The sequence below is a fragment of the Barbus barbus genome (genome assembly GCF_936440315.1).
Source record: "Barbus barbus genome assembly, chromosome: 2".
NCBI lineage: Eukaryota > Metazoa > Chordata > Actinopteri > Cypriniformes > Cyprinidae > Barbus > Barbus barbus.
Window position 1 is genome coordinate 15,677,495 of NC_136730.1, and position 26,730 is coordinate 15,704,224.

At 39.2% G+C, this 26,730-nt stretch overlaps 1 protein-coding gene and 1 pseudogene across 2 annotated transcripts in view; both read left to right on the plus strand.

The window, feature by feature from the left end:
* Window positions 1-562: 562 nt before the first annotated feature.
* The window catches only part of zanl (zonadhesin, like), a gene marked incomplete at both ends in the record, with an annotated part of 46,267 nt that continues 20,099 nt past the window's right edge, over window positions 563-26,730 (plus strand). Inside the window, 34 exons of the mRNA XM_079435184.1 lie at window positions 563-581; window positions 1,182-1,325; window positions 1,577-1,842; window positions 2,268-2,352; window positions 2,457-2,606; window positions 2,707-2,871; window positions 3,098-3,198; window positions 3,327-3,405; window positions 3,519-3,671; window positions 3,764-3,957; window positions 4,050-4,194; window positions 4,392-4,636; window positions 4,776-4,924; window positions 5,018-5,146; window positions 5,241-5,379; window positions 5,469-5,610; window positions 5,753-5,949; window positions 6,047-6,185; window positions 6,616-6,732; window positions 6,953-7,077; window positions 7,415-7,560; window positions 7,747-7,890; window positions 8,035-8,142; window positions 8,337-8,506; window positions 22,718-22,920; window positions 23,907-24,048; window positions 24,506-24,699; window positions 24,792-24,936; window positions 25,134-25,378; window positions 25,518-25,666; window positions 25,760-25,888; window positions 25,983-26,121; window positions 26,211-26,352; window positions 26,495-26,691. Coding sequence (XP_079291310.1) covers window positions 563-581; window positions 1,182-1,325; window positions 1,577-1,842; window positions 2,268-2,352; window positions 2,457-2,606; window positions 2,707-2,871; window positions 3,098-3,198; window positions 3,327-3,405; window positions 3,519-3,671; window positions 3,764-3,957; window positions 4,050-4,194; window positions 4,392-4,636; window positions 4,776-4,924; window positions 5,018-5,146; window positions 5,241-5,379; window positions 5,469-5,610; window positions 5,753-5,949; window positions 6,047-6,185; window positions 6,616-6,732; window positions 6,953-7,077; window positions 7,415-7,560; window positions 7,747-7,890; window positions 8,035-8,142; window positions 8,337-8,506; window positions 22,718-22,920; window positions 23,907-24,048; window positions 24,506-24,699; window positions 24,792-24,936; window positions 25,134-25,378; window positions 25,518-25,666; window positions 25,760-25,888; window positions 25,983-26,121; window positions 26,211-26,352; window positions 26,495-26,691 — 5,136 coding nt within the window. The remainder of the gene's footprint in view (window positions 582-1,181; window positions 1,326-1,576; window positions 1,843-2,267; window positions 2,353-2,456; window positions 2,607-2,706; window positions 2,872-3,097; window positions 3,199-3,326; window positions 3,406-3,518; window positions 3,672-3,763; window positions 3,958-4,049; window positions 4,195-4,391; window positions 4,637-4,775; window positions 4,925-5,017; window positions 5,147-5,240; window positions 5,380-5,468; window positions 5,611-5,752; window positions 5,950-6,046; window positions 6,186-6,615; window positions 6,733-6,952; window positions 7,078-7,414; window positions 7,561-7,746; window positions 7,891-8,034; window positions 8,143-8,336; window positions 8,507-22,717; window positions 22,921-23,906; window positions 24,049-24,505; window positions 24,700-24,791; window positions 24,937-25,133; window positions 25,379-25,517; window positions 25,667-25,759; window positions 25,889-25,982; window positions 26,122-26,210; window positions 26,353-26,494; window positions 26,692-26,730) is intronic.
* LOC306876735 (zonadhesin-like) lies at window positions 8,546-22,374 on the plus strand (annotated as a pseudogene). Its single transcript has 37 exons — window positions 8,546-8,564; window positions 8,888-9,090; window positions 10,077-10,218; window positions 10,521-10,583; window positions 10,676-10,869; window positions 10,962-11,106; window positions 11,304-11,548; window positions 11,688-11,836; window positions 11,930-12,058; window positions 12,153-12,291; window positions 12,381-12,522; window positions 12,665-12,861; window positions 12,959-13,097; window positions 13,528-13,644; window positions 13,857-13,981; window positions 14,312-14,458; window positions 14,647-14,793; window positions 14,937-15,012; window positions 15,242-15,411; window positions 15,793-15,997; window positions 16,970-17,123; window positions 17,432-17,494; window positions 17,588-17,781; window positions 17,874-18,018; window positions 18,216-18,460; window positions 18,600-18,748; window positions 18,842-18,970; window positions 19,065-19,203; window positions 19,293-19,434; window positions 19,577-19,773; window positions 19,871-20,009; window positions 20,440-20,556; window positions 20,777-20,901; window positions 21,239-21,384; window positions 21,577-21,720; window positions 21,865-21,972; window positions 22,167-22,374. The product of its transcript is annotated as a zonadhesin-like (transcript).

The window sequence follows — 26,730 nt, forward strand, 5'->3', positions numbered from 1 at the left end:
GGTCAAAATTATCCATTTTTCTTTTATGCCAAAAGTCATTAGGATAAAGATCATGTTCCATGAAGATATTTAGTGAATTTAGTTAATATATCAAAACGTAATTTTTGATCAGTAATATGCATTGCTAAGAACTTCATTTAGACAACTTTAAAGGTGATTTTCTCAGTATTTAGCTTTTTTTGCACCCTCACATTCCAGATTTTAAAATAGCGGTATCTCGGCCAAATATTGTCCTATCCTAACAAACCAAACATCAATGGAAAGCTTATTTATTCAGCTTTTTGGAAATCTCAATTTCCAAAAATTGACACTTTTTTTTTGTGGTCCAGGGCCAGAAATGATAAATATTATGATGATGACTACTGTTATGTAACTGAATTACACTACTTTTATGCCTTTGTAGATAAGAAATTAATGTGATTATGCAGCTAATTTAATACTTAACAAGGATGGTAAAATATTGCCAGCTCTTTTCTCTGATATTACTTATGTATTACTTTATTTCTGATTACTTACTTATTACTCAGCCTGCCTTCTTGTTTTCTGTTTTTACAGATATCACATGACAGAGAGAGATGCAGGTAAGTAAATTATTATGTAAAATGTAATAAGGACAATGATTAAACAGAGAATTAGTGCTACTGCAAAATGTCTATATTTCAATCATTTGTTTTACTCTTTTCTTTTTCAAATATTATGTAATATTTTAATATAAATAAATTACTACAATACAACTAAGAACTACTATTATCATATCCTACAAATCTGTGCAAAGACTATTATCTTACACTAATTTGACACTGGGGAGAGACTTTGTTCTGTCACAAAAAAAAAACATGCTTGACTTTGCACAAAATGTTCATGCTTGCAATCAAGCAAGGTCACATATGATTACAAAATGACATGAGAACTGGTTGTAAATGGGTGGAGTACAGTAGGCCCCCATAAAGCATATCTAAGGTCCATGTAATAACCAACACATTATGAACATAAAGACCATTTATTGTATTGTACCACTGGAAAATGATACATATAAAAATGTTCGCATTACTCATTCCTCATTTTAGGACTAGTTTGAGCATATCCTTAAATAAGTAATCTAAAGTCAACTGGAATTCCTACTATAGTCAATTCTAGACCATTTCTACCATTGAAAACTGTAATGTCTTGTTTTTAAGCAGTGTTGGTCTCCTGTGATTTCAACCAAAATGAAGAACCATTCTGCAACTTTCAACAAGACACCACAGATAACGGGGACTGGACGCGTCACAGTGGACCAACCCCAACCCCAGGCACTGGGCCTGATGGAGACTATCCAGATGGAAGTGAGTATGATCCCCTAGCCAACAAACAATAATCCAGTGATCAGTCACTGAACTTAAGATGCATAATCACTTGGAAATAATATTTAAAACTGGATATTACTGAAATTACCGCAACCAGAAATGTTTACAAAATTACAGATTGAAGGGACGTGCACTATAAAATGTTTTGTCAAGCAACCTATAAAATTATTAAAAACGAATTGTGTTTAACAGTTTATTGCTCTCATTAAATTGAACCCTTTCCCCCATAGCTGGTTATTACATATATCATGAGGCTGACAACTCAGTGAATGGACAGAGAGTACGCCTTTTCAGCCCAGTTATTAGTAGTGGACCTTCTGAGATCTGTGTACAGTTCTACTACTACATGTATGGCTCTGACAGCAGAAACACCCTGACTGTGTTTGCCAAACATCCTGGCTCTGAGGAACAAATGTGGCAAAAAACTGGGATACAGAGCCCGTCATGGCTTGGAGCCTCTGTCACTGTGCCCATACCAGCTGGACAGACTACTCAGGTAAATGGGTCTGCTTAAAAACTGTAAAAATTGTGATTAATACTAATGCAAGTGTTTTTACAATGCTACAGATGTATGCCATTTATTCTATAGTTCTAGCATGCTTTTAAAATGAAATACATGAGTACAGTCTAGTTATACCTCACTAAATTGCCTTAAAAATTGGCTGAGTATTATGGCCTTGAGACTTATTAAGTTTCAGTGTGGCCATTGTGTTTAAGGCAAAAGGCTTGCTATGTATTATAATGTCTCTAATCTATGTAGGCCTTTTCTTTAGCATCAGTTATAAAAAAAAGTCAATGTTACCAAGACAAAGAACATTTCTGAAGCTCATGATAACAGATGACAGATGAACGTTGTGACTCTTATACAATGTGAAAGAAAATCCCCTTTCAGTAAGTTTTAATGTCATTTTTCTCTTCTAGATTGTGTTTCAAGCAATGCGTGGGCTCTCCTCATCATGTGACACTGCCCTGGATAACATTGTCATCACTGAGGGAGCCTGTGCTGGTACTTTATTTTGCCCTTATTGCATGTTGCAAAGATAAACATTTAATATTAAAGTGATGATTTTATAACATTTATAACAACATTTTTTGTTTGTTTTTATACAGGCTGTATAGCTGGGTGTGATTTTGATGATAATAATGAATGCGGCTGGACGAATGTGGTACCTAATGATGACATTTTTGGTTGGGAGCTTTGGAATGGACAGACAGAGACACCAGGCACTGGCCCTGATGATGACTTTTCCAAACCAGGATGTGAGTCCAGTATTCCACCCTGTCATATCAATGATTTTAAAGACTGCTTTCAGTCCTCTTGGCATTCTCTATTTCCTCAAACTGTTTCTTTCCAATGCAGTGGGATCATACCTGTTAATGGACTCCAGCTATAGCACTGAAGGAGAATCCGCTCAGCTCTGGAGCCCCTCTACCTCAGCCTCTGGTTGCCTACAGCTGGACTTCCATTACTACATGTATGGCAGTGCCACCAACATGGAGCTAAATGTCCATGCAGTCACCACCGGTAAGAGTCACAAGCTGTTATTACTAATATTACCTTATTACTAAAACATCTGTAGGTTCAAAGGTCAATTATGAAATTACAAATACAATTATTATATGACAATCGTATTCCCATATACACAAAATTAAACCTAGATGATCAATGACTTTCAAAAATGTTATTATGCAGATTAATTACATGGATTTTGGCTCAGATTTGTTTCATGATTATTACCTTTTATTTTTAGGTGGAGCACTTGGAGCCCCTATTTTCAGCCTCAAAGGAAATCAAGGTCAGGGCTGGAAGCCTGCAACCATTCGCTACATTGGTTCAGCTGATTCAGTGGAGGTCAGTTTTATTCTCTCAGTTAACAATTTGTAAGTGAGCTTTTTACATTTTTGACACAGTGACACAGCAATTTATATTCATCATAAATGTTGCCAAAGGTTCATTTTTTAATACTTTTTTTATTTCAGTTTGTAATTGTAGGTGTTTATGGTGAAACAGACAAGACAGATATTGCAATTGATAGTGTCTGCATTACCACTTGTACAGGTAGGTGGCAGACAATGTCATTAATGCTAATGTAAGTCTAAAAGTACCCTTGTCATATAATACAAATTTTATGGATGATGCACCAGTCTATTAATTGTTTTCTTGCTTTTTAGCAACTCCAACAACACCTAAGCCATCCCCACCCCAACCCACTACACCTAAACCATCTACACCTCAACCCACTTCACCTAAACCAACGACACCAGGTCCATCAACTCCTAAACCTACTACACCTAGACCAACTACTCCAGAACCAACACCACCAGGTAAGCTAAACGTGTTCTATTTTGAATAGAAACATTTACCAAAACATTATAACATTTGTTTAGATAAACAAACCCTTCTTGTCTTCAAACAGTGAAATGCCCTCCCGACTCGGAGTACATTGATTGCGGCCCAGCCTGTATTCCTACCTGCGCAGAACCCTCTACTAACTGCTCTGGTTCTTGCATCAGCGGCTGCTTCTGTAAACCAGGATTTGTTTTCCGTGGCCGGCGCTGTGTTCCTATTGAACAGTGTGGATGTCTGGATGAAGAAAACAATTACTTTGAGGTACAAGACTTGTCATTGTGAGGCTGCATTTTTATCCTGCTTTGGGACCTAAGCTTTTGCTCTAAAAAATCTTGGTTTGTATTTACACTCAGCCTGGTGAGATCATATTTGGAGATGGCTGTTCCAAGTTGTGTCGCTGTGTTGGCAACTACATCTTTGATTGTGTGGACAACACCTGTGACCCTGTGACAGAAGAATGTCGAGAGGTTGGTGGAGTGCACGGCTGCTACCCTAAAGGTATTATAGAAAACCGCAACAATCTTCCCTTAACCTACTATTATTTTTACTGACAAGCTATCAATTTACAGGTTATCTATGATTACCCTCAAACATCATGCTAACTTCCAAACACAAAGCTATTTTATACAATCTTCAACTCTAAGTATTTTTGTTAGAATTTTTATATTTGACACCAAGGGATTTTTCATTCACAGGAACCTCCACCTGTACTGCCTCTGGTGACCCCCATTATAACACCTTTGATAACCGGCGCTATGATTTCATGGGAAACTGTTCTTACCTGATGTCTGAGCCTTGTAACAGCACAGACGTACCTTACTTCGCTGTGTACACAGACAATGAGAATCGCTACAACAATCCTCATATCAGCTACGTAAAAGCAGTTCATGTCCATGCGCTGGGAGTCATAGTGTCCATTCTGAAAGGAGGAACTGTTCAAGTAAGAGAAAAGAACATCATTTTCAATATTAATGATTTATACATATATCATGTACACATTATTTGTGCACATATACAGTACATACATGTAATTTAGTCGCACATTCAAAATGTCACTTATGTTTTCTGACTTTTCTCAGGTCAATGGAACCAATGTGAACATTCCTCTGAGTCCTGTCAGTGGTGTTGACATTTTTATGTCTGGCAAGCACTACACAGTGGCCTTGAACTTTGGAGTAACCGTACGTTACGATGGAAACCACTATATGGACATTAAAGTTATCAAGGAGTGAGTATGGTTCTTATAAACGTCTTCGTAGTAACAACATTTATAAGTTGATTCACTTTTGAATGTTTCTACATGCTTGTGATCGTTTTACAGCTATGAGGACAAACTTTGTGGACTGTGTGGGGACTACAACGGAGACCCTCAGGATGACTTCCAGACCCCAACCGGTGAACTGGCCCAAAGCCCCAATGACTTTGGCCACAGCTGGAACACAGACCCTGAGTAAGGCACTACACAAGGCACATGCTGTTACAACTAAAAGATGTGTCTCTATTAATTCACATCATAGATGACTCACCTCTGATTCTGCCTTCAGGTGTAACAAGCCAGAGGTTGGCCCATCCCCAGGGTGCACAGATGCTGAGCAGGAGTTGTATGAAGGGCCTGCTTACTGTGGTATCATATTGGACAGCAATGGCCCATTTGCTGCTTGCCATCCAAAAGTCAACCCCAATGTGAGTGAAATCGAAAAAATTTATTTGAAAAGCTTTAGTACATAATTTTAGCCATATAACTTACTTACAGATCTTAACCTTGTGTGTAGGGTTTCTTCCAAGACTGTCTGTTTGACGTTTGTGAGCTGGATGGTGCTCACTCTGCTTTGTGTGAAGCAATAGAGTCATACGTCAATGAATGCCAGGACCGTGGAGTCACAATTGGGCCCTGGAGAAACAGCACCTTCTGTCGTATGTCTGAAAAATACATACTCCTTAACCATAAACTCTGACAAAAACACAGACATGAATGGCTTGTCCTATTTCTCGTACTGTAAAATAGAGTGAAGTCACAAAATTATGATTAGCGCTAATACACATTCTTCCTCTCCAGCTCTGAAATGCCCACCCAACAGTCACTTTGAATCATGCGCACCAGTTTGCCAGCCTTCCTGCACTCCATTTCCACCAAGTCAGTGCAGTGGGCCTTGTTCTGAAGGATGTGTTTGTGACCCTGGATATATCCTCAGTGCTGGCAAGTGTGTAAAAGAAGAAACGTGTGGTTGTAGCGATAATGGAAATTATTATCAGGTGAGGAAATTGAATTTGGTATCATTTAGGACAGAAATAGTTGTTATAGTCAATCAACTAGTATTTTTCCTGACTTTTCCTCTCTCCGTGGATTTAGCCAGGTGAAGAGTTCTACACTAAGGACTGTGAGCAACTGTGTACGTGCAACCCCCCAAATGTCACCTGTAATGCTGGCAAGTGCCCACCAATGGAACAATGTGGAGTACAGGGTGGTGTAATTGGGTGTTACCCACAAGGTGAGTACTCTGGTTAATTCAGTAAGCCTGTTTCAGTTCAATTTTCAAACATCCATCCATCCAGTTTCAGTCAGGCTAAAGCAATAATGTCTTTTTTAATAAATGTATGACTTAAAATCATACAAGTCCAGTTTTTGCAATGTTGAACAAGTTCGCTTTATCCAGCATGTATATGCATTAACAAGACAACAATTGGGCTTGGCTTCCTGCAATGGCTCTAAAATGACATATGTGATATGTAATTAACCCTTCTAATATTAGATTAAACATTTCATCATGTATACTTGGCTAGAGAGATGGAGACTGTAGCTCGACTATGCATGTTTACAATAAACTATTTGCAAATAGTGTGCAACGGTAAACTATTGAACTTTACACACTCTTTAGAGCTTCAAAAATAGCTGATCAATCTCTTTCCTCAATCTGCCAGAATCTGAAGACTGTATTATTTCTGGTGATCCTCATTATAACACTTTTGATGGCAAATACTACAGCTACATGGGCACTTGCACCTACACTCTGGCCCGCACCTGCAAAAACAACACTGGTAAGCAATGACCAAAGCCAACTATCCACAATGAGCAGTTACTAGAGTACTTACTAGAGTACTGGTCATCAGCAGGTGTTTGGAGTAACAAACAGATGTATTTTTCCTATTCATTAAATGTACATTAAATGTCCCCAGAATTAACTTAAAAAGTTCAAATAAGAACATACATGTAAAGCTTTAAAACATAACTTCACTTTCTTCCCTCCTGGGTCTGCAGGCCCCTGGTTCTCCATAGAGGGTAAGAATGAAGAGAGAGGCATTTCTGGCGTTTCTTACCTGAGAAAACTATACGTGACTGTTGATGGCATCACTGTGACACTGATGAAAAGCAAGAGAACTCTGGTCAGTATCCACAACAGCCGCCTTCATTAAACTATCAATGTAGTTATTCTATAATCTTGAGATCTAGATTTGAAATGTTAAGTAAATGGCCATAGTATATTTTAATCTCTTTTAGATTATAATCTCTTGAATTATGTTAATGCACACAAAAGTTCTGAGACATTCGTCTTATTTAATTTTTTTTTTTCTAAATGGTTCCTAATCTGTTCATAGTAACATTATCCCTGTGTCCATTTTTCTGTTTTCCAAGAATAATCTTGCCTTTAAAATTTTTTTTACAAAGCTCGCATTAGCCTTCAATCCACCTTTGGTTTTATATTTTTTTCCACACACTCAGGTGAATGGACTCAAGGTGTCTCTACCTAACTCCCCATCTCCACTCATTTCGCTGTCTGTTGCTGGACAATATGTAATCCTCACAACTCCATTTGGCCTGAAGGTGCAGTGGGACGGCAACCATTACGCTAAAATCTCAGTTCCTAGGTAAAGAAAATGTGAAAACATCTCACTGGAATACATACACAGTACTGACAGTATGTTGCAGAAAACACTAAGACCCACAATGATTGTTAAGGGTTATTGGTTATGAGTAAATTCAAAATCAAAAAGCATCTCTGGGAAAATTAATATCTTTACATCAATCTTTCTTTTTTTCCCTCATTTTATCAGTTCCTACTATGACCAGATGTGTGGCCTGTGTGGGGACTACGATGGAAACCCCAGTAATGATTTCACTAAGCCGGATGGCTCCCAAACGGACAGCTCAAGTCAGTTTGGTGACAGCTGGCAAACCGATGAGGATGAGGATGCAACGTCAGTAACTTTTACTTTTCTTCATTTTATCAACCACACAACAGCCAGGGCAATGTTTTTAAGATTGTTCTTAAGATTTAAATGATGACTTCAAATTCTCAAATTCTCAGGCATGTCTTGATGATGATGATGTCATGTTTTTAGGTGCAAGCCGGACCCCGGGCCTCAACCACCCTGCGATCCTGTGCTGGAGGGTGTCGTGTCAAACCCAGAGAACTGTGGGAGAATAACTGACACAAATGGAGCATTTAGGTTAGGACTAAATGACAAAATGACATTTTCTCCTAATAAACAATGTTGAATCCATCCATTTGAAATTAATCATCAGGGTTTATAACAAATATGCGTGTTCTATTATTCATATGGTTTCTAACACGAGAAAGACTTTTGAAAAACTTTTAAGTGCTTAATCATTGCACACTTTCTCTCACATTTGCTCCTTACAGGGACTGCATAAATGTGGTGGACCCTTCGCCTTTCTTCCAGAGCTGTGTGTTTGATATGTGCCGTTATCAGGGACTGCAGCAGGTCCTTTGTGACCAGCTTCAGGCTTACACTGATGCTTGCCTCGGTGCAGGTGCACCTGTCCATCAGTGGAGGGAGCCAGACTTCTGCCGTGAGTCATTCTCTCATATATTGTATAATATCGCATAAGATGTGGAGTTTGAGAAATGGTCTGAGCATATAATAAAGCAGCAAAATTTGGCATCTCTCATCCATACAAGAATCACATTTCACATTCCCAATAGCAAGCCTGTTTTCAGCTCCCTCTAATGCACAATATAAATGATTGAAGTGAATGCAGTTCAGAAGGTTAGAATAGAAAAAGCTAGAGCTGAACACTTACTTTAACTTTAGCCTTATTGTTTTTATTATTCATGGGCCAAGGCAGAGAAGACAGGAATGCCATAACAGAGGAATGGTACATGTGACTTTATTGTATCCCCACTTTAACCTTACTTTCATAATTTAATGCTGTTTTCCCATTTTTCTTCAGCTCTGGAATGCCCTCCAAACAGCCATTACTCCATATGTGTGAGCTCCTGTCCAGAGACATGTCTGGGTATCAATGGACCCCCAGGCTGCAGTGAGAAGTGTGTTGAAGGCTGCGAGTGTGACCCTGGCTTTATCCTCAGTGACTACAAATGTGTCCCTGTTAAAGACTGTGGCTGTGTGGACTCCTCAGGCTCCTACCATCCAGTGAGTTTAACCCCAGGGCTGAACCGTGGGGTTCTGGGGCCATACACAATGATGGGACCCCCCGTAGTAAAAACTGGAGTTTTGATTAAAACTATTCTAAGAACCACTGCAAATACAACGAGTAAACTAAAAACACCCATCTTGACGTTATTCACTATTTTAGCTCTTGTAGTTCACCTAAATAGCTGTTTGACAAATAAATTCATAAAGGTAGAGGTGTATAGCTCATACCTTTTCGCTCTATGACCTCTTGAGGCCTGCTGTTTAAGTTTGTCATTATTCTGGCAAGAAAATGACAAGCACGATGTCTGACATCCAAAAGTGCCTAAACACGAAACAGCAAAAACACCAACTCAAATAGCCAAACAACAAGCTCTTCCATGACTTGCTTTTTGTGTTTCTGTTGAACGTGAGCACATTTGACCAAATGGGGGTAAAGCTACTGTGATAAACGCTGTACTCGACTTCCAGCAATGCACCGTGGCGTGAATAAATTATGCAAATTAATTTAATTCTTTAATATTTATTGTTTTACCGTTTGCTGCTTTATTTGTGCTGCTGTTGTTGTGTTTATCACGTTCAGATAGTTTGTCACAGTTGCCATGTAGTTATTATTCAAACAAAGCGAAGATTTTAATGACTTTTTATGCTTGATTCTCCTTAATGCCTGATTTGAAATAATATTCAGTGAGCATGAATTGCATTCATTCATTCATTAATTTGCTATAACAATAATTAAAATATATGGTTATTATACAAATTATTATAAAGGATAATAAAACATTCATCGACTTCTATATTTTATAATGGAGTCACTGTATGAATCAATGCATGAATCTATATAAAAAACCTATTCTAGCAGCGTCTGTATCGCCTGTACGATTGCTTAAAACAGAATTTTAATGAAGTGTTAATGTTTAAAATAGGATAAATGTGTTTGAATTGTGGATTTTCTAACACATTCCTATCAATGTGGCCATATTTAGGTAAATGAGAGCTGGTATCTGGAGGGCTGTAAACAGAAGTGTACTTGTGAGGGTGGAGGAAATATTCACTGTTACAACACCAGCTGTCTTCCTAATGAGAGCTGCCAACTTCAAGATGGAGAGTATGGCTGCAAACCAAATGGTAACAATTATAGTACTGGTTTATGCATGATAAAAGTTTTGAACACTTGTACTTGTACTTTTGTTTACAAATCTTATCATGACATATCATGAATATACACACATGCAGAGAAACACAAACTAGTCGGCAGTCCTGACAGATCTACAACTAATCCTCTCTTTAAATATAATAATTTTTCTGTCTCTGGTGACCCTCATTACTTCCTTGGATAAAGTACATCACTAGGGTACTTGCTCCTACACCATCAAGAAGTTACAAAAAAATGTGTATAGGTACTGTAAACTGTTCTTGTCTTCAAATAGTGAATCCATCTACACCCCAACCCACTACACCTAGACCAACTACTCCAGAACCAACACCACCAGGTAAGCTAAACATGTTCTATTTTGAATAGAAACATTTACCAAAACATTATAACATTTGTTTAGATAAACAAACCCTTCTTGTCTTCAAACAGTGAAATGCCCTCCCGACTCGGAGTACATTGATTGCGGCCCAGCCTGTATTCCTACCTGCGCAGAACCCTCTACTAACTGCTCTGGTTCTTGCATCAGCGGCTGCTTCTGTAAACCAGGATTTGTTTTCCGTGGCCGGCGCTGTGTTCCTATTGAACAGTGTGGATGTCTGGATGAAGAAAACAATTACTTTGAGGTACAAGACTTGTCATTGTGAGGCTGCATTTTTATCCTGCTTTGAGACCTAAGCTTTTGCTCTAAAAAATCTTGGTTTGTATTTACACTCAGCCTGGTGAGATCATATTTGGAGATGGCTGTTCCAAGTTGTGTCGCTGTGTTGGCAACTACATCTTTGATTGTGTGGACAACACCTGTGACCCTGTGACAGAAGAATGTCGAGAGGTTGGTGGAGTGCACGGCTGCTACCCTAAAGGTATTATAGAAAACCGCAACAATCTTCCCTTAACCTACTATTATTTTTACTGACAAGCTATCAATTTACAGGTTATCTATGATTACCCTCAAACATCATGCTAACTTCCAAACACAAAGCTATTTTATACAATCTTCAACTCTAAGTATTTTTGTTTGAATTTTTATATTTGACACCAAGGGATTTTTCATTCACAGGAACCTCCACCTGTACTGCCTCTGGTGACCCCCATTATAACACCTTTGATAACCGGCGCTATGATTTCATGGGAAACTGTTCTTACCTGATGTCTGAGCCTTGTAACAGCACAGACGTACCTTACTTCGCTGTGTACACAGACAATGAGAATCGCTACAACAATCCTCATATCAGCTACGTAAAAGCAGTTCATGTCCATGCGCTGGGAGTCATAGTGTCCATTCTGAAAGGAGGAACTGTTCAAGTAAGAGAAAAGAACATCATTTTCAATATTAATGATTTATACATATATCATGTACACATTATTTGTGCACATATACAGTACATACATGTAATTTAGTCGCACATTCAAAATGTCACTTATGTTTTCTGACTTTTCTCAGGTCAATGGAACCAATGTGAACATTCCTCTGAGTCCTGTCAGTGGTGTTGACATTTTTATGTCTGGCAAGCACTACACAGTGGCCTTGAACTTTGGAGTAACCGTACGTTACGACGGAAACCACTATATGGACATTAAAGTTATCAAGGAGTGAGTATGGTTCTTATAAACGTCTTCGTAGTAACAACATTTATAAGTTGATTCACTTTTGAATGTTTCTACATGCTTGTGATCGTTTTACAGCTATGAGGACAAACTTTGTGGACTGTGTGGGGACTACAACGGAGACCCTCAGGATGACTTCCAGACCCCAACCGGTGAACTGGCCCAAAGCCCCAATGACTTTGGCCACAGCTGGAACACAGACCCTGAGTAAGGCACTACACAAGGCACATGCTGTTACAACTAAAAGATGTGTCTCTATTAATTCACATCATAGATGACTCACCTCTGATTCTGCCTTCAGGTGTAACAAGCCAGAGGTTGGCCCATCCCCAGGGTGCACAGATGCTGAGCAGGAGTTGTATGAAGGGCCTGCTTACTGTGGTATCATATTGGACAGCAATGGCCCATTTGCTGCTTGCCATCCAAAAGTCAACCCCAATGTGAGTGAAATCGAAAAAATTTATTTGAAAAGCTTTAGTACATAATTTTAGCCATATAACTTACTTACAGATCTTAACCTTGTGTGTAGGGTTTCTTCCAAGACTGTCTGTTTGACGTTTGTGAGCTGGATGGTGCTCACTCTGCTTTGTGTGAAGCAATAGAGTCATACGTCAATGAATGCCAGGACCGTGGAGTCACAATTGGGCCCTGGAGAAACAGCACCTTCTGTCGTATGTCTGAAAAATACATACTCCTTAACCATAAACTCTGACAAAAACACAGACATGAATGGCTTGTCCTATTTCTCGTACTGTAAAATAGAGTGAAGTCACAAAATTATGATTAGCGCTAATACACATTCTTCCTCTCCAGCTCTGAAATGCCCACCCAACAGTCACTTTGAATCATGCGCACCAGTTTGCCAGCCTTCCTGCACTCCATTTCCACCAAGTCAGTGCAGTGGGCCTTGTTCTGAAGGATGTGTTTGTGACCCTGGATATATCCTCAGTGCTGGCAAGTGTGTAAAAGAAGAAACGTGTGGTTGTAGCGATAATGGGAATTATTATCAGGTGAGGAAATTGAATTTGGTATCATTTAGGACAGAAATAGTTGTTAAAGTCAATCAACTAGTATTTTTCCTGACTTTTCCTCTCTCCGTGGATTTAGCCAGGTGAAGAGTTCTACACCAAGGACTGTGAGCAACTGTGTACGTGCAACCCCCCAAATGTCACCTGTAATGCTGGCAACTGCCCACCAATGGAACAATGTGGAGTACAGGGTGGTGTAATTGGGTGTTACCCACAAGGTGAGTACTCTGGTTAATTCAGTAAGCCTGTTTCAGTTCAATTTTCAAACATCCATCCATCCAGTTTCAGTCAGGCTAAAGCAATAATGTCTTTTTTAATAAATGTATGACTTAAAATCATACAAGTCCAGTTTTTGCAATGTTGAACAAGTTCGCTTTATCCAGCATGTATATGCATTAACAAGACAACAATTGGGCTTGGCTTCCTGCAATGGCTCTAAAATGACATATGTGATATGTAATTAACCCTTCTAATATTAGATTAAACATTTCATCATGTATACTTGGCTAGAGAGATGGAGACTGTAGCTCGACTATGCATGTTTACAATAAACTATTTGCAAATAGTGTGCAACGGTAAACTATTGAACTTTACACATTCTTTAGAGCTTCAAAAATAGCTGATCAATCTCTTTCCTCAATCTGCCAGAATCTGAAGACTGTATTATTTCTGGTGATCCTCATTATAACACTTTTGATGGCAAATACTACAGCTACATGGGCACTTGCACCTACACTCTGGCCCGCACCTGCAAAAACAACACTGGTAAGCAATGACCAAAGCCAACTATCCACAATGAGCAGTTACTAGAGTACTTACTAGAGTACTGGTCATCAGCAGGTGTTTGGAGTAACAAACAGATGTATTTTTCCTATTCATTAAATGTACATTAAATGTCCCCAGAATTAACTTAAAAAGTTCAAATAAGAACATACATTTAAAACATAACTTCACTTTCTTCCCTCCTGGGTCTGCAGGCCCCTGGTTCTCCATAGAGGGTAAGAATGAAGAGAGAGGCATTTCTGGCGTTTCTTACCTGAGAAAACTATACGTGACTGTTGATGGCATCACTGTGACACTGATGAAAAGCAAGAGAACTCTGGTCAGTATCCACAACAGCCGCCTTCATTAAACTATCAATGTAGTTATTCTATAATCTTGAGATCTAGATTTGAAATGTTAAGTAAATGGCCATAGTATATTTTAATCTCTTTTAGATTATAATCTCTTGAATTATGTTAATGCACACAAAAGTTCTGAGACATTCGTCTTTTTTTTTTTTCTAAATGGTTCCTAATCTGTTCATAGTAACATTATCCCTGTGTCCATTTTTTCTGTTTTCCAAGAATAATCTTGCCTTTAAAAGTTTTTTTTCAAAGCTCGCATTAGCCTTCAATCCACCTTTGGTTTTATATTTTTTCCACACACTCAGGTGAATGACTCAAGGTGTCTCTACCTAACTCCCCATCTCCACTCATTTCGCTGTCTGTTGCTGGGACAATATGTAATCCTCACAACTCCATTTGGCCTGAAGGTGCAGTGGGACGGCAACCATTACGCTAAAATCTCAGTTTCCTAGGTAAAGAAAATGTGAAAACATCTCACTGGAATACATACACAGTACTGACAGTATGTTGCAGAAAACACTAAGACCCACAATGATTGTTAAGGGTTATAGGTTTATGAGTAAATTCAAAATCAAAAAGCATCTCTGGGAAAATTAATATCTTTACATCAATCTTTCTTTTTTTCCCCTCATTTTATCAGTTCCTACTATGACCAGATGTGTGGCCTGTGTGGGGGACTACGATGGAAACCCCAGTAATGATTTCACTAAGCCGGATGGCTCCCAAACGGACAGCTCAAGTCAGTTTGGTGACAGCTGGCAAACCGATGAGGATGAGGGAGGGCAACGTCAGTAACTTTTACTTTTCTTCATTTATCAACCACACAAACAGCCAGGGCAATGTTTTTAAGATTGTTCTTAAGATTTAAATGATGACTTCAAATTCTCAAATCTCAGGCATGTCTTGATGATGATGCTGTCATGTTTTTAGGTGCAAGCCGGACCCCGGGCCTCAACCACCCTGCGATCCTGTGCTGGAGGAGGTGTCGTGTCAAACCCAGAGAACTGTGGGAGAATAACTGACACAAATGGAGCATTTAGGTTAGGACTAAATGACAAAATGACATTTTCTCCTAATAAACAATGTTGAATCCATCCATTTGAAATTAATCAGCAGGGTTTATAACAAATGATGCGTGTTCTATTATTCATATGGTTTCTAACACGAGAAAGACTTTTGAAAAACTTTTAAGTACTTAATCATTGCACACTTTCTCTCACATTTGCCCCTCACAGGGACTGCATAAATGTGGGGGACCCTTCGCCTTTCTTCCAGAGCTGTGTGTTTGATATGTGCCGTTATCAGGGACTGCAGCAGGTCCTTTGTGACCAGCTTCAGGCTTACACTGATGCTTGCCTCGGTGCAGGTGCACCTGTCCATCAGTGGAGGGAGCCAGACTTCTGCCGTGAGTCATTCTCTCATATATTGTATAATATCGCATAAGATGTGGAGTTTGAGAATTGGTCTGAGCCTATAATAAAGCAGCAAAATTTGGCATCTTGCATCCATACAAGAATCACATTTCACATTCCCAATAGCAAGCCTGTTTTCAGCTCCCTCTAATGCACAATATAAATGATTGAAGTGAATGCAGTTCAGAAGGTTAGAATAGAAAAAGCTAGAGCTGAACACTTACTTTAACTTTAGCCTTATTGTTTTTATTATTCATGGGCCAAGGCAGAGAAGACAGGAATGCCATAACAGAGGAATGGTACATGTGACTTTATTGTATCCCCACTTTAACCTTACTTTCATAATTTAATGCTGTTTTCCCATTTTTCTTCAGCTCTGGAATGCCCCTCCAAACAGCCATTACTCCATATGTGTGAGCTCCTGTCCAGAGACATGTCTGGGTATCCAATGGACCCCCAGGCTGCAGTGAGAAGTGTGTTGAAGGCTGCGAGTGTGACCCTGGCTTTATCCTCAGTGACTACAAATGTGTCCCTGTTAAAGACTGTGGCTGTGTGGACTCCTCAGGCTCCTACCATCCAGTGAGTTTAACCCCAGGGCTGAACCGTGGGGTTCTGGGGCCATACACAATGATGGGACCCCCCGTAGTAAAAACTGGAGTTTTGATTAAAACTATTCTAAGAACCACTGCAAATACAACGAGTAAACTAAAACACCCATCCTTGACGTTATTCACTATTTTAGCTCTTGTAGTTCACCTAAATAGCTGTTTGACAAAATAATTCATAAAGGTAGAGGTGTATAGCTCATACCTTTTCGCTCTATGACCTCTTGAGGCCTGCTGTTTAAGTTTGTCATTATTCTGGCAAAGAAAATGACAAGCACGATGTCTGACATCCAAAAGTGCCTAAACACGAAACAGCAAAAACACCAACTCAAATAGCCAAACAACAAGCTCTTCCATGACTTGCTTTTTGTGTTTCTGTTGAACGTGAGCACATTTGACCAAATGGGGGTAAAGCTACTGTGATAAACGCTGTACACGACTTCCAGCAATGCACCGTGGCGTGAATAAATTATGCAAATTAATTTAATTCTTTAATATTTATTGTTTTACCGTTTGCTGCTTATTTGTGCTGCTGTTGTTGTGTTTATCACGTTCAGATAGTTTTGTCACAGTTGCCATGTAGTTATTATTCAAACAAAGCGAAGATTTTAATGACTTTTTATGCTTGATTCTCCTTAATGCCTGATTTGAAATAATATACAGTGAGCATGAATTGCATTCATTCATTCATAATTTGCTATAACAATAATTAAAATATATGGTATTATACAAATTATTATAAAAGGATAATAAAACATTCATCGACTTCTATATTTTATAATGGAGTCACTGTATGAATCAATGCATGAATCTATATAAAAAACCTATTCTAGCAGCGTCTGTATCGCCTGTACGATTGCTTAAAACAGAATTTTAATGAAGTGTTAATGTTTAAAATAGGATAAATGTGTTTGAATTGTGGATTTTCTAACACATTCCTATCAAGTGGCCATATTTAGGTAATGAGAGCTGGTATCTGGAGGGCTGTAAACAGAAGTGTACTTGTGAGGGTGGAGGAAATATTCACTGTTACAACACCAGCTGTCTTCCTAATGAGAGCTGCCAACTTCAAGATGGAGAGTATGGCTGCAAACCAAATGGTAACAATTATAGTACTGGTTTATGCATGATAAAAGTTTTGAACACTTGTACTTGTACTTTTGTTTTACAAAATCTTATCATGACATATCATGAATATACACACATGCAGAGAAAACACAAACTAGTCGGCAGTCCTGACAGATCTACAACTAATCCTCCTCTTTAAATATAATAATTTTTCTGTCTCTGGTGACCCTCATTACTTCCTTGGATAAAGTACATCACTAGGGTACTTGCTCCTACACCATCAAGAAGTTACAAAAAAAATGTGTATAGGTACTGTAAAACTGTTCTTGTCTTCAAATAGTGAATCCATCTACACCCCAACCCACTACACCTAGACCAACTACTCCAGAACCAACACCACCAGGTAAGCTAAACATGTTCTATTTTGAATAGAAACATTTACCAAAACATTATAACATTTTTTTAGATAAACAAAACCCTTCTTGTCTTCAAACAGTGAAATGCCCTCCCGACTCGGAGTACATTGATTGCGGCCCAGCCTGTATTCCTACCTGCGCAGAACCCTCTACTAACTGCTCTGGTTCTTGCATCAGCGGCTGCTTCTGTAAACCAGGATTTGTTTTCCGTGGCCGGCGCTGTGTTCCTATTGAACAGTGTGGATGTCTGGATGAAGAAAACAATTACTTTGAGGTACAAGACTTGTCATTGTGAGGCTGCATTTTTATCCTGCTTTGAGACCTAAGCTTTTGCTCTAAAAAATCTTGGTTTGTATTTACACTCAGCCTGGTGAGATCATATTTGGAGATGGCTGTTCCAAGTTGTGTCGCTGTGTTGGCAACTACATCTTTGATTGTGTGGACAACACCTGTGACCCTGTGACAGAAGAATGTCGAGAGGTTGGTGGAGTGCACGGCTGCTACCCTAAAGGTATTATAGAAAACCGCAACAATCTTCCCTTAACCTACTATTATTTTTACTGACAAGCTATCAATTTACAGGTTATCTATGATTACCCTCAAACATCATGCTAACTTCCAAACACAAAGCTATTTTATACAATCTTCAACTCTAAGTATTTTTGTTTGAATTTTTATATTTGACACCAAGGGATTTTTCATTCACAGGAACCTCCACCTGTACTGCCTCTGGTGACCCCCATTATAACACCTTTGATAACCGGCGCTATGATTTCATGGGAAACTGTTCTTACCTGATGTCTGAGCCTTGTAACAGCACAGACGTACCTTACTTCGCTGTGTACACAGACAATGAGAATCGCTACAACAATCCTCATATCAGCTACGTAAAAGCAGTTCATGTCCATGCGCTGGGAGTCATAGTGTCCATTCTGAAAGGAGGAACTGTTCAAGTAAGAGAAAAGAACATCATTTTCAATATTAATGATTTATACATATATCATGTACACATTATTTGTGCACATATACAGTACATACATGTAATTTAGTCGCACATTCAAAATGTCACTTATGTTTTCTGACTTTTCTCAGGTCAATGGAACCAATGTGAACATTCCTCTGAGTCCTGTCAGTGGTGTTGACATTTTTATGTCTGGCAAGCACTACACAGTGGCCTTGAACTTTGGAGTAACCGTACGTTACGACGGAAACCACTATATGGACATTAAAGTTATCAAGGAGTGAGTATGGTTCTTATAAACGTCTTCGTAGTAACAACATTTATAAGTTGATTCACTTTTGAATGTTTCTACATGCTTGTGATCGTTTTACAGCTATGAGGACAAACTTTGTGGACTGTGTGGGGACTACAACGGAGACCCTCAGGATGACTTCCAGACCCCAACCGGTGAACTGGCCCAAAGCCCCAATGACTTTGGCCACAGCTGGAACACAGACCCTGAGTAAGGCACTACACAAGGCACATGCTGTTACAACTAAAAGATGTGTCTCTATTAATTCACATCATAGATGACTCACCTCTGATTCTGCCTTCAGGTGTAACAAGCCAGAGGTTGGCCCATCCCCAGGGTGCACAGATGCTGAGCAGGAGTTGTATGAAGGGCCTGCTTACTGTGGTATCATATTGGACAGCAATGGCCCATTTGCTGCTTGCCATCCAAAAGTCAACCCCAATGTGAGTGAAATCGAAAAAATTTATTTGAAAAGCTTTAGTACATAATTTTAGCCATATAACTTACTTACAGATCTTAACCTTGTGTGTAGGGTTTCTTCCAAGACTGTCTGTTTGACGTTTGTGAGCTGGATGGTGCTCACTCTGCTTTGTGTGAAGCAATAGAGTCATACGTCAATGAATGCCAGGACCGTGGAGTCACAATTGGGCCCTGGAGAAACAGCACCTTCTGTCGTATGTCTGAAAAATACATACTCCTTAACCATAAACTCTGACAAAAACACAGACATGAATGGCTTGTCCTATTTCTCGTACTGTAAAATAGAGTGAAGTCACAAAATTATGATTAGCGCTAATACACATTCTTCCTCTCCAGCTCTGAAATGCCCACCCAACAGTCACTTTGAATCATGCGCACCAGTTTGCCAGCCTTCCTGCACTCCATTTCCACCAAGTCAGTGCAGTGGGCCTTGTTCTGAAGGATGTGTTTGTGACCCTGGATATATCCTCAGTGCTGGCAAGTGTGTAAAAGAAGAAACGTGTGGTTGTAGCGATAATGGGAATTATTATCAGGTGAGGAAATTGAATTTGGTATCATTTAGGACAGAAATAGTTGTTAAAGTCAATCAACTAGTATTTTTCCTGACTTTTCCTCTCTCCGTGGATTTAGCCAGGTGAAGAGTTCTACACCAAGGACTGTGAGCAACTGTGTACGTGCAACCCCCCAAATGTCACCTGTAATGCTGGCAACTGCCCACCAATGGAACAATGTGGAGTACAGGGTGGTGTAATTGGGTGTTACCCACAAGGTGAGTACTCTGGTTAATTCAGTAAGCCTGTTTCAGTTCAATTTTCAAACATCCATCCATCCAGTTTCAGTCAGGCTAAAGCAATAATGTCTTTTTTAATAAATGTATGACTTAAAATCATACAAGTCCAGTTTTTGCAATGTTGAACAAGTTCGCTTTATCCAGCATGTATATGCATTAACAAGACAACAATTGGGCTTGGCTTCCTGCAATGGCTCTAAAATGACATATGTGATATGTAATTAACCCTTCTAATATTAGATTAAACATTTCATCATGTATACTTGGCTAGAGAGATGGAGACTGTAGCTCGACTATGCATGTTTACAATAAACTATTTGCAAATAGTGTGCAACGGTAAACTATTGAACTTTACACATTCTTTAGAGCTTCAAAAATAGCTGATCAATCTCTTTCCTCAATCTGCCAGAATCTGAAGACTGTATTATTTCTGGTGATCCTCATTATAACACTTTTGATGGCAAATACTACAGCTACATGGGCACTTGCACCTACACTCTGGCCCGCACCTGCAAAAACAACACTGGTAAGCAATGACCAAAGCCAACTATCCACAATGAGCAGTTACTAGAGTACTTACTAGAGTACTGGTCATCAGCAGGTGTTTGGAGTAACAAACAGATGTATTTTTCCTATTCATTAAATGTACATTAAATGTCCCCAGAATTAACTTAAAAAGTTCAAATAAGAACATACATGTAAAGCTTTAAAACATAACTTCACTTTCTTCCCTCCTGGGTCTGCAGGCCCCTGGTTCTCCATAGAGGGTAAGAATGAAGAGAGAGGCATTTCTGGCGTTTCTTACCTGAGAAAACTATACGTGACTGTTGATGGCATCACTGTGACACTGATGAAAAGCAAGAGAACTCTGGTCAGTATCCACAACAGCCGCCTTCATTAAACTATCAATGTAGTTATTCTATAATCTTGAGATCTAGATTTGAAATGTTAAGTAAATGGCCATAGTATATTTTAATCTCTTTTAGATTATAATCTCTTGAATTATGTTAATGCACACAAAAGTTCTGAGACATTCGTCTTATTTTTTTTTTTTTTTTCTAAATGGTTCCTAATCTGTTCATAGTAACATTATCCCTGTGTCCATTTTTCTGTTTTCCAAGAATAATCTTGCCTTTAAAAGTTTTTTTTCAAAGCTCGCATTAGCCTTCAATCCACCTTTGGTTTTATATTTTTTTCCACACACTCAGGTGAATGGACTCAAGGTGTCTCTACCTAACTCCCCATCTCCACTCATTTCGCTGTCTGTTGCTGGACAATATGTAATCCTCACAACTCCATTTGGCCTGAAGGTGCAGTGGGACGGCAACCATTACGCTAAAATCTCAGTTCCTAGGTAAAGAAAATGTGAAAACATCTCACTGGAATACATACACAGTACTGACAGTATGTTGCAGAAAATACTAAGACCCACAATGATTGTTAAGGGTTATAGGTTATGAGTAAATTGAAAATGAAAAATCAAAAAGCATCTCTGGGAAAATTAATATCTTTACATCAATCTTTCTTTTTTCCCTCATTTTATCAGTTCCTACTATGACCAGATGTGTGGCCTGTGTGGGGACTACGATGGAAACCCCAGTAATGATTTCACTAAGCCGGATGGCTCCCAAACGGACAGCTCAAGTCAGTTTGGTGACAGCTGGCAAACCGATGAGGATGAGGATGCAACGTCAGTAACTTTTACTTTTCTTAATTTTATCAACCACACAACAGCCAGGGCAATGTTTTTAAGATTGTTCTTAAGATTTAAAGGTTGACTTCAAATTCTCAAATTCTCAGGCATGTCTTGATGATGATGATGTCATGTTTTTAGGTGCAAGCCGGACCCCGGGCCTCAACCACCCTGCGATCCTGTGCTGGAGGGTGTCGTGTCAAACCCAGAGAACTGTGGGAGAATAACTGACACAAATGGAGCATTTAGGTTAGGACTAAATGACAAAATGACATTTTCTCCTAATAAACAATGTTGAATCCATCCATTTGAAATTAATCAGCAGGGTTTATAACAAATATGCGTGTTCTATTATTCATATGGTTTCTAACACGAGAAAGACTTTTGAAAAACTTTTAAGTGCTTAATCATTGCACACTTTCTCTCACATTTGCTCCTTACAGGGACTGCATAAATGTGGTGGACCCTTCGCCTTTCTTCCAGAGCTGTGTGTTTGATATGTGCCGTTATCAGGGACTGCAGCAGGTCCTTTGTGACCAGCTTCAGGCTTACACTGATGCTTGCCTCGGTGCAGGTGCACCTGTCCATCAGTGGAGGGAGCCAGACTTCTGCCGTGAGTCATTCTCTCATATATTGTATAATATCGCATAAGATGTGGAGTTTGAGAAATGGTCTGAGCATATAATAAAGCAGCAAAATTTGGCATCTTGCATCCATACAAGAATCACATTTCACATTCCCAATAGCAAGCCTGTTTTCAGCTCCCTCTAATGCACAATATAAATGATTGAAGTGAATGCAGTTCAGAAGGTTAGAATAGAAAAAGCTAGAGCTGAACACTTACTTTAACTTTAGCCTTATTGTTTTTATTATTCATGGGCCAAGGCAGAGAAGACAGGAATGCCATAACAGAGGAATGGTACATGTGACTTTATTGTATCCCCACTTTAACCTTACTTTCATAATTTAATGCTGTTTTCCCATTTTTCTTCAGCTCTGGAATGCCCTCCAAACAGCCATTACTCCATATGTGTGAGCTCCTGTCCAGAGACATGTCTGGGTATCAATGGACCCCCAGGCTGCAGTGAGAAGTGTGTTGAAGGCTGCGAGTGTGACCCTGGCTTTATCCTCAGTGACTACAAATGTGTCCCTGTTAAAGACTGTGGCTGTGTGGACTCCTCAGGCTCCTACCATCCAGTGAGTTTAACCCCAGGGCTGAACCGTGGGGTTCTGGGGCCATACACAATGATGGGACCCCCCGTAGTAAAAACTGGAGTTTTGATTAAAACTATTCTAAGAACCACTGCAAATACAACGAGTAAACTAAAAACACCCATCTTGACGTTATTCACTATTTTAGCTCTTGTAGTTCACCTAAATAGCTGTTTGACAAATAAATTCATAAAGGTAGAGGTGTATAGCTCATACCTTTTCGCTCTATGACCTCTTGAGGCCTGCTGTTTAAGTTTGTCATTATTCTGGCAAGAAAATGACAAGCACGATGTCTGACATCCAAAAGTGCCTAAACACTAAACAGCAAAAACACCAACTCAAATAGCCAAACAACAAGCTCTTCCATGACTTGCTTTTTGTGTTTCTGTTGAACGTGAGCACATTTGACCAAATGGGGGTAAAGCTACTGTGATAAACGCTGTACTCGACTTCCAGCAATGCACCGTGGCGTGAATAAATTATGCAAATTAATTTAATTCTTTAATATTTATTGTTTTACCGTTTGCTGCTTTATTTGTGCTGCTGTTGTTGTGTTTATCACGTTCAGATAGTTTGTCACAGTTGCCATGTAGTTATTATTCAAACAAAGCGAAGATTTTAATGACTTTTTATGCTTGATTCTCCTTAATGCCTGATTTGAAATAATATTCAGTGAGCATGAATTGCATTCATTCATTCATTAATTTGCTATAACAATAATTAAAATATATGGTTATTATACAAATTATTATAAAGGATAATAAAACATTCATCGACTTCTATATTTTATAATGGAGTCACTGTATGAATCAATGCATGAATCTATATAAAAAACCTATTCTAGCAGCGTCTGTATCGCCTGTACGATTGCTTAAAACAGAATTTTAATGAAGTGTTAATGTTTAAAATAGGATAAATGTGTTTGAATTGTGGATTTTCTAACACATTCCTATCAATGTGGCCATATTTAGGTAAATGAGAGCTGGTATCTGGAGGGCTGTAAACAGAAGTGTACTTGTGAGGGTGGAGGAAATATTCACTGTTACAACACCAGCTGTCTTCCTAATGAGAGCTGCCAACTTCAAGATGGAGAGTATGGCTGCAAACCAAATGGTAACAATTATAGTACTGGTTTATGCATGATAAAAGTTTTGAACACTTGTACTTGTACTTTTGTTTACAAATCTTATCATGACATATCATGAATATACACACATGCAGAGAAACACAAACTAGTCGGCAGTCCTGACAGATCTACAACTAATCCTCTCTTTAAATATAATAATTTTTCTGTCTCTGGTGACCCTCATTACTTCCTTGGATAAAGTACATCACTAGGGTACTTGCTCCTACACCATCAAGAAGTTACAAAAAAATGTGTATAGGTACTGTAAACTGTTCTTGTCTTCAAATAGTGAATCCATCTACACCCCAACCCACTACACCTAGACCAACTACTCCAGAACCAACACCACCAGGTAAGCTAAACATGTTCTATTTTGAATAGAAACATTTACCAAAACATTATAACATTTGTTTAGATAAACAAACCCTTCTTGTCTTCAAACAGTGAAATGCCCTCCCGACTCGGAGTACATTGATTGCGGCCCAGCCTGTATTCCTACCTGCGCAGAACCCTCTACTAACTGCTCTGGTTCTTGCATCAGCGGCTGCTTCTGTAAACCAGGATTTGTTTTCCGTGGCCGGCGCTGTGTTCCTATTGAACAGTGTGGATGTCTGGATGAAGAAAACAATTACTTTGAGGTACAAGACTTGTCATTGTGAGGCTGCATTTTTATCCTGCTTTGAGACCTAAGCTTTTGCTCTAAAAAATCTTGGTTTGTATTTACACTCAGCCTGGTGAGATCATATTTGGAGATGGCTGTTCCAAGTTGTGTCGCTGTGTTGGCAACTACATCTTTGATTGTGTGGACAACACCTGTGACCCTGTGACAGAAGAATGTCGAGAGGTTGGTGGAGTGCACGGCTGCTACCCTAAAGGTATTATAGAAAACCGCAACAATCTTCCCTTAACCTACTATTATTTTTACTGACAAGCTATCAATTTACAGGTTATCTATGATTACCCTCAAACATCATGCTAACTTCCAAACACAAAGCTATTTTATACAATCTTCAACTCTAAGTATTTTTGTTTGAATTTTTATATTTGACACCAAGGGATTTTTCATTCACAGGAACCTCCACCTGTACTGCCTCTGGTGACCCCCATTATAACACCTTTGATAACCGGCGCTATGATTTCATGGGAAACTGTTCTTACCTGATGTCTGAGCCTTGTAACAGCACAGACGTACCTTACTTCGCTGTGTACACAGACAATGAGAATCGCTACAACAATCCTCATATCAGCTACGTAAAAGCAGTTCATGTCCATGCGCTGGGAGTCATAGTGTCCATTCTGAAAGGAGGAACTGTTCAAGTAAGAGAAAAGAACATCATTTTCAATATTAATGATTTATACATATATCATGTACACATTATTTGTGCACATATACAGTACATACATGTAATTTAGTCGCACATTCAAAATGTCACTTATGTTTTCTGACTTTTCTCAGGTCAATGGAACCAATGTGAACATTCCTCTGAGTCCTGTCAGTGGTGTTGACATTTTTATGTCTGGCAAGCACTACACAGTGGCCTTGAACTTTGGAGTAACCGTACGTTACGACGGAAACCACTATATGGACATTAAAGTTATCAAGGAGTGAGTATGGTTCTAATAAACATCTTCGTAGTAATAACATTTATAAGTTGATTCACTTTTGAATGTTTCTACATGCTTGTGATCGTTTTACAGCTATGAGGACAAACTTTGTGGACTGTGTGGGGACTACAACGGAGACCCTCAGGATGACTTCCAGACCCCAACAGGTGAACTGGCCCAAAGCCCCAATGACTTTGGCCACAGCTGGAACACAGACCCTGAGTAAGGCACTACACAAGGCACATGCTGTTACAACTAAAAGATGTGTCTCTATTAATTCACATCATAGATGACTCACCTCTGATTCTGCCTTCAGGTGTAACAAGCCAGAGGTTGGCCCATCCCCAGGGTGCACAGATGCTGAGCAGGAGTTGTATGAAGGGCCTGCTTACTGTGGTATCATATTGGACAGCAATGGCCCATTTGCTGCTTGCCATCCAAAAGTCAACCCCAATGTGAGTGAAATCGAAAAAATTTATTTGAAAAGCTTTAGTACATAATTTTAGCCATATAACTTACTTACAGATCTTAACCTTGTGTGTAGGGTTTCTTCCAAGACTGTCTGTTTGACGTTTGTGAGCTGGATGGTGCTCACTCTGCTTTGTGTGAAGCAATAGAGTCATACGTCAATGAATGCCAGGACCGTGGAGTCACAATTGGGCCCTGGAGAAACAGCACCTTCTGTCGTATGTCTGAAAAATACATACTCCTTAACCATAAACTCTGACAAAAACACAGACATGAATGGCTTGTCCTATTTCTCGTACTGTAAAATAGAGTGAAGTCACAAAATTATGATTAGCGCTAATACACATTCTTCCTCTCCAGCTCTGAAATGCCCACCCAACAGTCACTTTGAATCATGCGCACCAGTTTGCCAGCCTTCCTGCACTCCATTTCCACCAAGTCAGTGCAGTGGGCCTTGTTCTGAAGGATGTGTTTGTGACCCTGGATATATCCTCAGTGCTGGCAAGTGTGTAAAAGAAGAAACGTGTGGTTGTAGCGATAATGGGAATTATTATCAGGTGAGGAAATTGAATTTGGTATCATTTAGGACAGAAATA